General features: G+C 28.1%; 1 protein-coding gene across 1 annotated transcript in view; it reads right to left on the reverse strand.

The window, feature by feature from the left end:
* Positions 1 to 3,320: 3,320 nt before the first annotated feature.
* Positions 3,321 to 15,353, reverse strand: part of LOC111685085 (kinase D-interacting substrate of 220 kDa) — a 44,908-nt gene continuing 32,875 nt past the window's right edge. The window contains exons 10-11 of the mRNA XM_046954120.1: positions 4,084 to 4,448; positions 3,321 to 4,015 (exon numbers count right to left, since the gene is read on the reverse strand). Coding sequence (XP_046810076.1) covers positions 3,810 to 4,015; positions 4,084 to 4,448 — 571 coding nt within the window. The 3' untranslated portion in view covers positions 3,321 to 3,809. The remainder of the gene's footprint in view (positions 4,016 to 4,083; positions 4,449 to 15,353) is intronic.

Here is a 15,353-nt window from a genome sequence, read left to right on the forward strand (position 1 = left end):
ATTTATTTATTCCCTCTTTTTCATAATATACTCAATACGAGAATCACTTGTATGTTTTGGGGCCAAACAACAATCAACCACTCGTTTGCTTACACAAAAGTAAACTAAACAGCTGTTTTAATGGTTTGTTTTTATTTAAATGCGGCCGCTTGTGCTGTTTGCTTCTATTACATGTTTTGCTTTTCGTTTATTTATTTAGTTGTGACGGCATGTTTTTTTAGTCCCCCAATTGATGTCGACTTTATTTTTATTTTATTTATTTTATCACTTTTTATTATACATATAAGTATACACAAACACTGTGTTTATCGAAAATACCGGCGAAAAGTAGACATAAACAAAACCGGAAAATTTTGCAACTAAACAAATTTTTAGTGAACTGTCAATGGGTGTGCGAATGAAAGAATGAGAATAACGATAAGAAACTAAAAAAATGAATCTTAAAGATACCGTGAAATAAGATAGAATAGCATAAGCTTTAAAAGAAGAGCTTTTTAAGGGTTACCATGACCTTTTTTAATAAAAACAAGATGTAAAGCTAACTATTTTAAAGAATTTTATAAAATTGTTGAAAAATATAATAAATTTTTAAAAAATAAAAAAAAAAATCTTTTGATATTGAAAATTCCAAAAATAGATAGATAAATAGATAGATAGATAGATAGATAGATAGATAGATAGATAGATAGATAGATAGATAGATAGATAGATAGATACATAGATAGATACATAGATAGATACATAGATAGGTAGATAGATAGATAGATAGATAGATAGATAGATAGATAGATAGATAAATAGATAGATAAATAGATAGATAAATAGATAGATAAATAGATAGATAAATAGATAGATAAATAGATAGATAGATAGATAGATAGATAGATAGATAGATAGATAGATAGATAGATAGATAGATAGATAGATAGATAGATAGATAGATAGATAGATAGATAGATAGATAGATAGATAAATAGATAGATAGATAGATAGATAGATAGATAGATAGATAGATAGATAGATAGATAGATAGATAGATAGATAGATAGATAGATTAAGAAAATAAAGTTTTAAAAATTTTCTATCGAAAAGAAAATTTCTATAATTTTCTATATAAATAGAAATTCGCCAAATTTTTCTATTTAAAATAGAAATTATCGAAAATATATTCTATAAAAAGAGAAATTATCAAATTTATTAAAAAAATTATCGGAATATTCTAAAAAAATTTCAAAAATGATCTATAGAAAAGTGTAAAAGTGGAAAATTTTCTATAAAAAAGAAAAGTTTTCGATTTTTATTTTAAAATAAATTATTCAAAATTTTCTAACAAATTCCATGAAAGAAGAGAAATTTTGATAATATTTTATATAAAATATAAATTTTCTAAAACAAAATTTACATTTTTTGAAAATATTACAGTCTTGTATCTTAAATAAAGGACTATTATAATATTTAAAGAACATTTTTATTACCTGATTTTTCTAAATAAAAAGTTAAACGAAACACTTTGTTTAAAACAAAATAAAGTTTATATTTTATTTAATAAATATATATTTTCAAAATAATTTCGAAAATAATTTCTTATTATTTGTATATACACAACATACATATAATAACTATCTTACAAAGCAATAAATCAAGTGAAAGAAAGGCCTTGAATCTTTAAGCAAATACTAATAATATTCATTCAATAAATTTAAGTTTTATTATTTTTTTCAGTGTGTTGAAACAAAATATTCAATTAACAGTGTTTTTTTAAGTACATATATAAATACATAAAATATTCGAAAATATATATACTTTGTATCAATTCTCTAATAAATCTATTTAATATATATCTATATAAGTGTATAAACATGTTGTATACTTTTGTTATTTCTTTTTTTTCTATAAAAAGGAAAACTCCTGAAAACTATTAAGTTTAATTAAAATTGAAAACAAAATTTTGAGCAGCATAAGTTGGTTGTTATGTGAAAAAAATAAAAATAAATTTAAACATTTTGTCAATTCCGTTTAATAATTTATTGTTGTTTACTGCTCAAACTTATTTAAATTTAAGTCTTAAAATTCATATTTAATTACATTGTATTATTTTTATAAGTACTATTAAGGTAATTGGTTTCTTAAACAAAAAACAATTGTACACACTAGGCGGATAAAAAGGAAAACATGGACTACGGAAATGTATAACATTAGAACACTAAAACACAGGAAGTTACTTGTTGAATTTGAAATGAATTCTTCTTGAGTTTTGAAAGTTAGTTGTGTGTCTTTTCGGTTTAAATAACACAATAATTTCAGGAATAAAACTAGGTAGGGAAAATAGAACTTACAGTCTATGGACTTGTTCATAAGGTAGTCTTTAATTTATTTAATATATTGACCAGAACATAATCTAATCCATAGACTACTCATTATAAAAGTCCATAGACTAGTTAATAGAATAGTCCACAGACTAATTTATAAAATAGACGACAGATGAGTCTATAGACTCTTCCATGGTCTAGTATACACACTTATCCATATAATAGTACATTGCCTAGTACATAGAATAGTCAATAATCTTGTCCAAAGACTAGACTTTAGTCAATAGAATAGTCCAGAGACTAAACTATAGAATAACTGATAGAAAAGTCAATAGACTAGACCACATACTTATCCATACATAACCTAATCCATAGACGAGACTATTCCATAGTCTAGTAAATATACTAGACAAAAGTTCAATCGATAAATAAGAAACTAAACTAATCGATATACTATTTGATAAACAAGTCCTTAGACTAATCAACATAACAGTACATAAACTGGTCAATAGTTTAGTCTACAGATCTGTTCATGTAATAGTCCTAAGATTTGGCAGTTAACTGATAATTAGACTAGTTCATTGAATAGTTAATACACAAGTCCAATGACTAATTAGTAGACTAGTCAATTGAATAGTTAGGGCGAGTTTTTCTGATAAAGATAATCTTCATTCTTTGGTTAAACCTGGTTTAATATATATTTCGTGTTTTTTAGTTATCACTAAAGTTACTTATAATCTTAGTTTAACTGAGAGTAATTGGTCAATTAAACTCAAGTTATAAGCGAGAAAACACAATTAACAAAAACAATAAAACAATGATTTCGGAAGAACAAAAACTTAATATTTTAAGTAAATTGAAATTTTATGATTTGTTTTGTTTTATTAATTATTGTTTTTGAAGTTTATTTAACATTTTTCCAAAATTTTCCATTTTACAAAAGTATTGTTTGCAAAAAACAGCTGTTCATTGTTTATGTTTTTAAGTGAAAAGTTGGCAATACTAACAAAGTTAACTGAGCTTAAATCTAAAACTGAAAAACACAATCATTGGTTATAGTCCGCCTAAATTTGTATCGAGTTTAATCTAACAGCAAGTTAAGCCTAGTTTAACTGAGGAGTAAGAAACCCGCCCTTAGTCCATCGAATTGTATTCTATAAGCTTGTAAACATATAAGTCAATGGAATACTGCATAGAATAATCCTTAGGCTAGTCCATAGCCTAATATATTGAATAATAGACTGGACCATAGACTGATAAAAGTACTAAATTTTCCATCCCTGGTTATAATTAGAAATTTTTTTTAAATTCCAAAAGGCAATTTTCTTTAAAAGAAGATTAATATTTTCCTTTAAACATTTTCCTATATTTTATTTCCAAGAAATCATCAACATGTACTTTCCTTTTTTTATCCGATATCTTTAAAACTATATGTCTATATAAATATGTCTTACATTATTATACGTATAAATATGCCGCGTAACGATATGATATGAAATGTCACTTGTGTACGGTGAATACCAATGGAGCCGATTCATCTTCCTGCAATTGCTCCAACAGTGTTGTACGATTTATTGGTCTTTGTATGTTGGCGGCGGTATGTTGTTGTGATTCAATATCATCATAGTCAATCGATGATGAACGTACCAATTTAAATTGTGAATTTCCCTCATTTTTAGTTATAACCAAAGAGGCAGGACGGGGACCTTAGAATAGAAATATAATTAAGGTTTTAATTTCAATAAAATTTCATGTCTATATATATATCTCTTACCCGATGTTGTTTTTCCTTGTCTTTTTTTACCATTACCCAATGAGCTAGTTGCTGCCGTATCATTTGATTTTTCCGATACATATTCTAAATTGGATGATGACGATAATTTTGAATTACTGTTCGTATGTTTGATCGATACTCTCTTTTCGGTTTTAACACTACCCTGTTGTTTAAGTATCGAATCTCTTCGTGTTTGTACGGGTGATGATGGTGGCATTAGATTAGTATTTATTAGAGTAGATGAAAGTACCGTAGGTGGTCCTTGTAATTCATGATCTGTAATGAAATTGCGCATATAGAGGGGAAAAAAGTGGATAGATTTAGTTGGAATAAAGTAAAGATGGAAAATACATATATAGAGAAAAGAAAGGGACACACACAATTACATAAAATAGTACATAGTTACAAATACAGTAAATAGCAAATAGTTTTAGATATATAATATAAAATAAAATTAAAGATAATGAATGGAAAGATGTTGGAATTTCCTATTGGTTAATCTTACCTTTTGGGAATTGTTTAAAACTTCTTATGCTATTTTCGTTCACTAGTATAAGTTATAGTTTTAATCTATTGTTGGAATTTCTTAATATATAAAACAAAAACTAAACAATTTTCTAATATTCGAACTTCTATTGTAATAGGATATTACTCATGGCAAATGGAAAGCAAATCCTTCATCTTATTATAGTTAGTTAGTTTGAAAGCAGGCCTCTACTGGGCCTGTTGTAGGCTCCTTAGTCTGAGAAGGAATTGAACTCACCACCTTCGTCTACTATAACACTAACCTACGGGAGGTCATCTAATCATCTAATTATAAACTACCACATTTTTATGCAGACTACTGAAAAATGTTGGAAGAATTGATTCTTTGAAAAGTACTTTAGCATCACAATAAAAAAAACTATTTCCAGCACCATTCTAAAGAAGATCCATATAGTATCTAAAGCTACCCTAGAACTAGCATTTAGGGCGAGTTTTTCTGATAAAGATAATCTTCATTCTTTGGTTAAACCTGGTTTAATACATTTTTTGTGTTTTTCAGTTATCAGTAAAGTTACTTATTATCTTAGTTTAACTGAGTGTAATTGGCCAAGTTATAAGTGAGTAAACACAATTAACAAAAACAATAAAACAATGATTTCGGAAGAACAAAAATTTAATATTTTAAGTAAATTGCATTTTTCTGATTTGATTTTATTTCTATTATTATTGTTTTAAATGTTTATTTAACATTTTTCTAAAATTTTCCATTTTACAAAAGTATTGTTTGCAAAAAACAGCTGTTCATTGTTTATGTTTTTGAGTGAAAAGTTAGCAATACTAACAAAGTTAACTCAGCTTAAATCTAAAACTGAAAAACACAATCTTCGGTTAAAGTCCGCCAAAATTTGTTCCGAGTTTAATCTAACAGCAAGTTAAGCCTAGTTTAACTGAGGACTAAGAAACCCGCCCTTAGAATGACAAATTTAAACAAAAATCAATGATTTTGTTCAAAAACAGTTCCATAAAACAAATATCGATTAAAAAACCCATTCACAGGACCAGTTTCGGTGTTAAGACTTTCAAACAAAGATCACTAGTCTAAACTCCACAAACCGGACAAGGTCTAGTAGAGCTCACTTGTAAACTATCTTGAAGTTTATGACTGCTTTCAGATTAATTAAAACAGTTCAGATAACTGCTGATCTGTGTGTCAGACTTCGACGTCAATCGTTTGCTTTCTTACGTTTATGCAAATAATTCACGGGCCAACCGATTAGAAATTGCTCATTGAAAGTTTTTTCAACTTGAATATAGTTAAGTTCTGTCATGTGTAACATTATATGATATGTCACTATTATAGGTTGAGTTTCGTAAGAATCCGTGACAAATGGATTGTGAAATACTAAAGTACTTATCCCTAACACTTGATGTAAGTGCTAGGTATCTTAACCTATAGTTTGTTAGTTAGTTTGATAGGAGAATGTATACATATATCGGAAGGAATACGCCTAGATATCAGTCGGACCTGTTGTGCTCTACATAAGCAGTGCCTCTGGTGGGAATCGAACTCGCCATTTCCGGTCTACCTGAGATACCTATAGGCCAGTTTAAGGATTATGTTAGGGATCTGTTGTGCTCTAAATAAGTAGTGCCTCTGGTAGGAACCGAACCCGCCATCTTCGATCTACCTGAGATACCTATAGGCCAGTCTAAGGATTCTTTAAGGGGTCTTAACGAGGCATTGTTCAATTAAAACCTTTTACATAAAGTGAGACAGTTATATATGTCGGACTATTGCAGATTATGCAAAGATGCAAAGGAACTAGAGACAATTGAATATATAATTTGTATTGTCCTAGAACACAGAATATCTGGTTGTTATAGCTAAGAAACTGGAAGAAATTGCGGAAATCAAATTTCTTTATCTGGGAAAATATTTAAAATAAATTCTTTGAATTTTGCCCCAAGTACTTCAATATTTATCTTGAAATTTTGGAAAAAAAAACCCGGAATTTCATCATCGGGGTCTAGGAGACCCCTTATGCATTAAATAGAAAAATTCGTATATCTGATAAACTATTAGAGCTAAAATCTGCAAATTTTAATAGAAAAACTTTGACATTCATGTAAACATTCAGAGAATAACGAGCGGACTATCAAAGGGGGCTTTGTGCCTCCCGTATGAACTAAATACAAAATTTATCTGGGAAGCTAATAGAACATGATTCTTCAAATTTTGCAAGAAGGCCTTTATTATATATCTGATCATTTTGGAGTAGAAAGTGCGGACTGTGAGTCCCCATATGAATTAATCAGAAAAATTCCTATATCTGAGAAACTATTAGAGCTATAGGGCCATATGCAAAAACGATTATTAAAGTTAACATTTACTACACATTTTTTCCATATAAAAACAGGTTTTAACAACCATTGTTAACTTAATAATCGTTTTTGCATAAGGCGGATAATCTTTAAATTCTAGAGAACTTTGACATTCATATGAACATTTAGAGAGTAACGGTCGGACATTAAAAAGGTGTCATAGCACTTCATATATGAATTAAATACAAAATTTCGTTTATCTGAGAAACTATAAGATTTTTTTTTGATTTTCTTCGATTTCATTAAAATCTTAATAAACATCCGTAAAAATTAGCGAATTATAACAAATTATACATCTGGAAACCTATTACAGTTAGAATCTTTAAAATTATTAAGTGGGTTTTTTTCCTTTTTTTGCTTTTAGGGTAGCGTAGCGAGTATGTTTACATTATTTTAAGATCCAAATTTCTTACCTATCTGTATTTAAATTCTTATACTTTTCAATGTAATCAAAAGATCTTTAAGATTCTACATACATAGTTACTTGAAGTATTACTAAACCATAAAAATATTGAGCAATGAGATCTTATTTTTCATTATAAAAATTATATGACATTTATGATAAGTGAATATGTTTTTTTTTTCCATGAACTTTTATATACTTATAAATATGTATTTGAAATGGTGGGATTAATCATATACAAAAAGACAATTGACAAATGACAAATGACATATTTTAATGCTAACAACTAAGAATATTTTAATATAAATATTAAAAGGAATTTAATATAAACCGACTTGCTGGTAAATAGATATGAATAAAATACCACTTAATACTAATATATGACATTAATGATAATTTTGTTAGGTGTGATATTTTTACCTATGAAATCCCATTTAAATTAAAATAAATATAGAAATCATGCAAAAATAAGAAAATTTCAAAAGGTGGATTTTCGTACAAAAAAAATTTGACACCAGAGTTAATAGTAATGAAATAAAGCAGTTTTTTTTAGTAGAATATTTAAAATAATAAAATATAACCAGAAAAAACGCCAAAAGTTGTTTTTTTTTTATTCGCTTGCATTAAAAGAATAGCATTTATTTGTTTATTACTTAAATACCTTACAATTATTATTATTATTCTTTTTTTTTAATTTTTTGTTTTATTTTAACATTATAACTTTTACCACAATAGACATTATTAGTAAAATTATGCGTTACATGCATTTTTTATATCAGTTTTTATATAATTGTGTTTTTTTAATCTAGACTTTTCTTTCTTTTCTCGCGATTCGTTTAATGTTTTCTTTTATTTATAAATTTAAGTTTTTGTTCTTGTTGTTTTAAATAATAATAATATATTTATACCTACAAACATGAATTAGTAACATACAAGTAAATAAAAAATATTTAAAAAAAAAGCTTTTAAAATTATTCAAAAAATCAAATGTAAAGAAAATATTTGTCCATTTCACAATAGCAGTTGTAGCGTTGTATGTCATATTTTATTAATAGTATTTATTTTCAAAACAAAATCAAAACAGTAATAAACAATATACACTACAACATCGCTTGTGAGTTGATCAAATTAAAAAAATAAGTTTAAGCCGAAACAAAAAGAATTTAGCGAGATAGGTTTTTTTCTTTAAACAGGGATTTTCATGAATTAATACAAACCAATTAGTGTGCATACAAAGACTGAAGCCAAAAAAAACAAGAAAATATATAATAAATAATTAATAAAAAAATATTAGAAAATAATTGCGAATTATTTAAATAAAGTGTAAAAAACTCCTTTGCAAATTGAATAAAAATTTGTTTATAACAGGCGCGCAGAATCACAATTTAGTTATTAAATGAAAAAAATTTTCTTTTTCGACAAAAACTTTATTTGAAATTGAATGATTGGAACAAGTTTTTAACTGATTAAATTTAAATAAAAGTTTAATCATTCAGAATAGCTGCTATTCTGAATATCGAAAACGTAATTAATGAAATGAGGTCTATAGTCTAGTCTATAGTCTAGTCTATAGTCTAGTCTATAGTCTAGTCTATAGTCTAGTCTATAGTCTAGTCTATATTCTAGTCTATAGTCTAGTCTATATTCTAGTCAGCCTGTAGGTTACTACTTTACCTTAATATTCGCGGCAACAAAAGAATCTTTGTCGATAATCAAGCGGCACTTCTCTCACTTGACTCCAATACTATTACTTCCCTCTTAGTAAGACAGTGCAAAAAGTCAATGCTAGGTCGTTTGTCTAATATTACCCTGGTTTGGGTTCCTGGTTTGGTAATGAACAGGCGTGCCAGAACGGGATCGGCTCTTGATATTTCCAACGCCGATTAAGTAACAACTCCGTTAAATTTTATCAAGAGTAGTATCCTCAGATTCTTTCCAAGATATTGTGGCCCCCTTTCAATTAGAAACGCACAAGACACCTTATAAACCGAAGTAGGCGGGACATATCGAGGTTGATATCAGTAATAACAGGACACTGGGTGATAGGCAGACATGCAAGTCGCATTGGGCTCCCTCAGTTGAAAAGACAGGAAAAAGAAAAGAAACCGCTTCCTTAGCAGTTACTTCATATAAAAACTTGTTTAGAAATCTGGGTCCAATCTTAATGATATCCTCAGATTTCTCAAAGCTACAGGCTGGATCTTATACTAAAAATACTACATCTGACGATTGGAGTGGTCCGTTCAAAACGGAGTTTCTTAGAATCTACATGACAGTTCGTATGCAGTGAACTACCACGTTCACCAACCAGCCATAATACTTTCATGGATCACTATATAGAATATGAAAATTTAAAGATAGACAAAACTCTAGAAAAACATAAATAAAGAGGAGAGAGGAATATAAATTGGTCAGTTTCCAAGACGTCTCAACCTAGATGTTTTACCAAATCAATTGCCTAAATAAAACCATGGAAGAGATTCTAAATCTCTAAAGTCCTTCAATTTCCCCTATTTCGTCATGGAGTCTATTCCCTAGACATTTTCACCTGAGATTCCTTACCACTTAGTGACTAAGGCCCTTAATTACTAATGATTTGTTGAGATCCCTGTTAGAATCTTAGATATTTTGCCATGTATGTATGGCTGAATTGAGAATACATACTTGTAAAGTCGGCGAAGCTTTGGGTGGTTTGATCCACATTTCCCTATCATATATATCACAGTTCGCACCTAATCTAGTCTTATAGTTCGAAATCTTGTTTGTTGGGTAATAACTAATTAAATAAAAATGTTTAATTAATAACTGCGAAACTTTTGTTTAAATTTAGCAAAACTTTTACTCTTAGATTAGCTGACTCTGTCATTATTAAAAGACTCTTTCGTAACTGAACAGAATTGTTCATAATGGCAACTGGCAATGCTGGTAAAAATAATGGTTTTAAAGTGTGAGGTCATACACGACAAAATATTGTTTGTGGATTTTATTATATTTTCAACAATATATTTAAACATATATAATATATTGGAATGGATGGAGTATAAGAAATTGTTTATTTTCCTAAAGGTACATCATCAATATCAATTCGATAAACATTTTTTATCTGGGAAGTTAACCTTAACTTAATTTCTAGAATCATTTCATTGATAAATGTAATGGCTAATTTATCATATTGTTTTAACTATAATTTTAATTTAATTTGAATTTTTCCGTTCTGGATGTAGGGGAGATTTTTATTTGTATCTTAGCATGAATTTTGTAGATATTATTAATTATTTTAATAAAAAAATTAAAAAAAAAACTTTATTAATTTTTTATTCGTTTTTTTATTTATTTTAGAATGGTTAGATGATAAAACAGATGTTCGCCGTAATGCAAATAAAAATTCTATTTGGAATAATTTTGGTGGCTCAACACATGCTTACACAACTGGTCGTAGGCACATAGACTCTAATTTGAATAAAATTCGTCCAAAAGGTCCAAGTCAGACCCTAAAGGTAATTTGTTGTAATTTAGATAGATAGATAGATAGATAGATAGATAGATAGATAGATAGATAGATAGATAGATAGATAGGTAGATAGATAGATAGATAGATAGATAGATAGATAGATAGATAGTGAGTGAATTTTTAATATTCTACAAATTTTAAATATTTTTGATTCCTGGCAGTGTTTTGGTTACATTCTTTGTTATAATTGTACTCGACTGTATTTAAAAATAAAATACAAAGCATATCTACACTAGCCAGCAATATTTACATGTTTTAATTACACAGAATTACAAAACAATAAAAACAAATATTCCATAATCGCAAATGATGCCACAAGTCTTAAATATTTCACCTTAAAAATGTGTGATAAGTAATATTAAAATTTTTTATGTTTAAAATATTTTGTTTTACGAACACACATATCCATTTGTGATTCATTTAACGCGTAAATACACTCTGTGTAGGCTTAGTTTAAAATGATATATTCTACATTATTAATCAATTTCAATAGTTTAAACTGAGCTTTAAATATAATTTAATTTTTTCCCTACATGATATAATGTTGCTAAAAAAAAATGTCATACAAATTGGTTAACATTATTTCATAAAGAAATGTTAGAAAACAGTGTAGAATATATCATTAAACTCACAACTTTTTCACAGTCATACATAAATCAATTTTAATTGAAATCATATTATTTTTATTTACCTCTTTTTCAAAATTTTATTTATGCATCACAAATATAAAATTCAATAAAAAACCATAAAAATATCAGTCTAAAGTACATGATTATGATATACTACAGGTAACAACCTTTAAAAAACAACAAATTTTTTCATAAAATTTTTATTAAATTCTTTTCATTAATTTTCATATTGTTGTTTTTTACAGTAAAATTAAAAATTGTTTAATTTTTTTATTTTTAAAAACTATTTAATTAGAATTTTATTTTTTGTAGTTTATATTAAAGAAGTTCTGTTGAAATTTTTCTGATTCTGTTATATATCATCAATACAAATGTTTACTTTTATAGTTTTAGTTGTGCATTTTTGTTTTGAAATTTGCTATAAAATTTAACATTTGTAAAGTTGAAATAACATTTGAATTTGATACTGGATTCTGTTTATATTATCTTGATGTTGTAAACACCTTTTTTTAAAAGAAATATTCCACTTATTAATTCTACACCCTTTTTAATTTGAGTAAATAGAATTTGTTTTTATTATTGGGTTGAAATTAATTTTGTATTTTGTTTTGTCTGTTGTTAGACTTAGAGCGGGTTTCTTTCTACTCAGTTAAAATATGCTTAACTTGCTGTTAGATTAAACTCGGAACAAATTTAGACGGACTATAACCGATGATTGTGTTTTTTAGTTTTGAATTTAAGTTCAGTTAACTTTGTTAGTATTGCCAACTTTTTACTCAAAATCATAAACAATGAACAGCTGTTTTTTGCAAATAATACTTTTTAAAATGAAAAATTCGTGTCAAGGTTCTTACTGCTCATTGGGGTAGAAAAACCTTCTTGTCATTCAGTACAAGAGATAAGTATGGTAAACTACCACCTTGTTAGGTATTTAGAGTCCAACAATATACTTAACCATACCGCCAGTATGGCTTTCGTACACTGAAAAAAATCCATGCCTAATATATACGAAAAATGTCGTACATTCTACGAATCGTTCGTCGCACCACGAAATTCTTTCGTAATATATACAAAATTGTACGAAATATTTTAGTATAATGCAAAGAATATTTTGAAAAAATTAATTTACATAAATTGAAAAAAGGGAATTTTAAATAAATATGGTAAAATTTACGAAATATAAATTTATTCAAACATTTTTGTTCATTTTAAAAAAAAATTTTCTAATTTTAGTTCAAAATTATTCTTTAAGAAAAAAAATATTACGAAAGATTTTCGTAAAAATAGAAAAGGGTTTTATAAAATAATATTTCGTATTATACACGATATTTTTGTAAATAGAAGTTACGAATTTTTTTTTTTCGTAAAGTTGAGCATGCATTATTTTCAGTGTAGCGGCCGTTCTACGGGAGATTTACTGGCTGATGTTCTGGGCATGAGAATATAGCGTAATGTTCACTGGACCAAACACATATTTCAAGTGTATCGGTTTTCTCAAAAGGTGTAAGACATACTTCACTCCCTCTAAATTATCTCCAAAATTGCTGTAGTTTGATTACAAGGTTTACAAGCCCTTTTCTGTGGTTCACATGTATAACGGCTAGGTGAAAAAACGGACCTATCTTAACCATTTTCAATAGGCTTCGTCTGTGGGATAATAGATGATCATGTGCCAAATTTCATTGAATTATTCTCAAAATTGCGACCTGTAGTTTGATTGCCCTATTCGGGGATTCAGTTATATGGGGGCTAGCTGAAATAATGAACGATCTTAACAATTTTCAATGGGCTTCGTCCCTGGAACAATAGAAGATCTTGACTTAGAAAATGATTCTGAGCCGATACTGTGCGTTACAAACATCAGCTACTAAAGTGGTGTAGGCTATAAAAAGTAGATTTGTAGAACGTAATTAATTTACCCAATAATATTAAAATTCTATTTACTCTCAAAAATTATAATAATAACAATAATAATGTTTGTGTGTATTATATTTTATAAATGCTCCTTTAAATTTTATTAATGCAATTAATTTCCTTTAACCTAAACTGTGGTAGCAAAGAAAATGGTACATAATCCGCCACATGGTCCCCTGTAATGTAGGCTGTGGATCATAGTGTTTTCGAAAAAATAAACATACTCAAGGTCTGCATTATACAGGACTACTAAGGGCGGGTTTCTTACTCATCAGTTAAACTAGGCTTAACTTGCTGTTAGATTAAACTCGGAACAAATTTAGGCAGACTTGAACCTATAATTGTGTTTTTCAGTTTTAGATTTAAGCTTAGTTAAGTATTGCCAAGTTTTCACTCAAAAACCATAAACAATGAACAGCTGTTTTTTGCAAACAATACTTTTGTAAAATGGAAAATTTTGGAAAAATGTTAAATAAACATTTAAAACAATAATTAATGAAATAAAATAAATCAGAAAATTGCAATTTACTTAAAATACTATGTTTTTGTTCTTCCGAAATCATTGTTTAATTGTTTTTGTTAATTGTGTTTTCTCACTTATAACTTGAGTTTAATTGGCTAATTATACTCAGTTAAACTAAGATAATAAGTAACTTTACTGATAACTGAAAAACACGAAACATATATTAAACCTGATTTAACCAGAGAATGGAGATTATCTTTATCAGAAAAACTCGCCCTAAGTTGATCATGTACTCCAATAACAATGGAGTAGTTTTGGGAAAAACTAAATGTACTTTAATAATTTTTGCACAGTACTTTTTCTTTGTTACCACAGAATAAATTTAAGGTAGTTTTTTGTACTATTCTATTATTTCTATAAATTTTTAATTCTACTTGGTATTTAGACAACTTTTTTTAAACTAATTAACAACAATAATAAAAAAACCAAATCATACAATTATGTTTAAAATCTTGCAGGTAACTTTAGAAGAACAAATGATATGTGGTGCTTTACAGACGCTAAACGAGGATGCATTTGAAGATGTGGCCAGCAGTGAGAGACCAAGTCCATCCGGTTTGCCAACAGGTGAGATGATAGCTGCAGCCGCACAACTGCATTTAGCACCCATACGAGAATCATCGGAATTCGGTTCACCATCCGATGAGCAAAAATTCAATAACAATTTACTACCATATAGTTCGAACAACAACAACAATATTAATAATAACAATAACAATAGCAATAATTTTAATACAACTACACAGCAAATGCAAAACAAACAGGCCACTAACGCCACCGTTGGCTACAATCGAAGTGCCAGCTCCAATTCATTACATAGTTTAAGTGGAAGTATTTTTATGGGTAATGGTTTAAATAATAGCACGATTACTACTAATAACACTGTAAATATGGGTGCTGGTATTGGTAATATTGGTAGTATTAGTGGTGGCATAGGTATTGGTGGTAGTGGTAATAATTTACGTCATAGCATTGGTGATGGTGCTCATTTACTATCAGCTTCTAATGTAACAGCTACTACAGCAGGCAGTGGTTCTGGTGTTGGTGTTAGAGGTTTGGCTCAACGTCATCACTCGGTAGGTGATGATTTGTTGTGTCAACCCTTTACGCCACCACTACGTAACTCATCCAATTCTAATTCTGGTATACCCACCGTTGTTGTGATACCCAATACAAATGGTGATCAGGCCACAACTCATCATATTGTTGATGACACTAGATTATAGAATTTAAATTGGTTGGGTAAAGGTTGGTTTCAGTTATGATAATTAGTCATGGCTGAACTCTCTCTTCAAAAACAAAACAAACAAACAAACACCCTACAACATATCTTAGTAGCAAACAATTAAAAATACGTTTTTATAAACCTAGAAGCAAACAGAAGAAGAAATTTACTTTTTTTTTTTTTTTTTTTTTTTTTTT

Source organism: Lucilia cuprina, chromosome 6, assembly GCF_022045245.1.
Source record: "Lucilia cuprina isolate Lc7/37 chromosome 6, ASM2204524v1, whole genome shotgun sequence".
In the NCBI taxonomy this organism is placed as follows: Eukaryota; Metazoa; Arthropoda; class Insecta; order Diptera; family Calliphoridae; genus Lucilia; species Lucilia cuprina.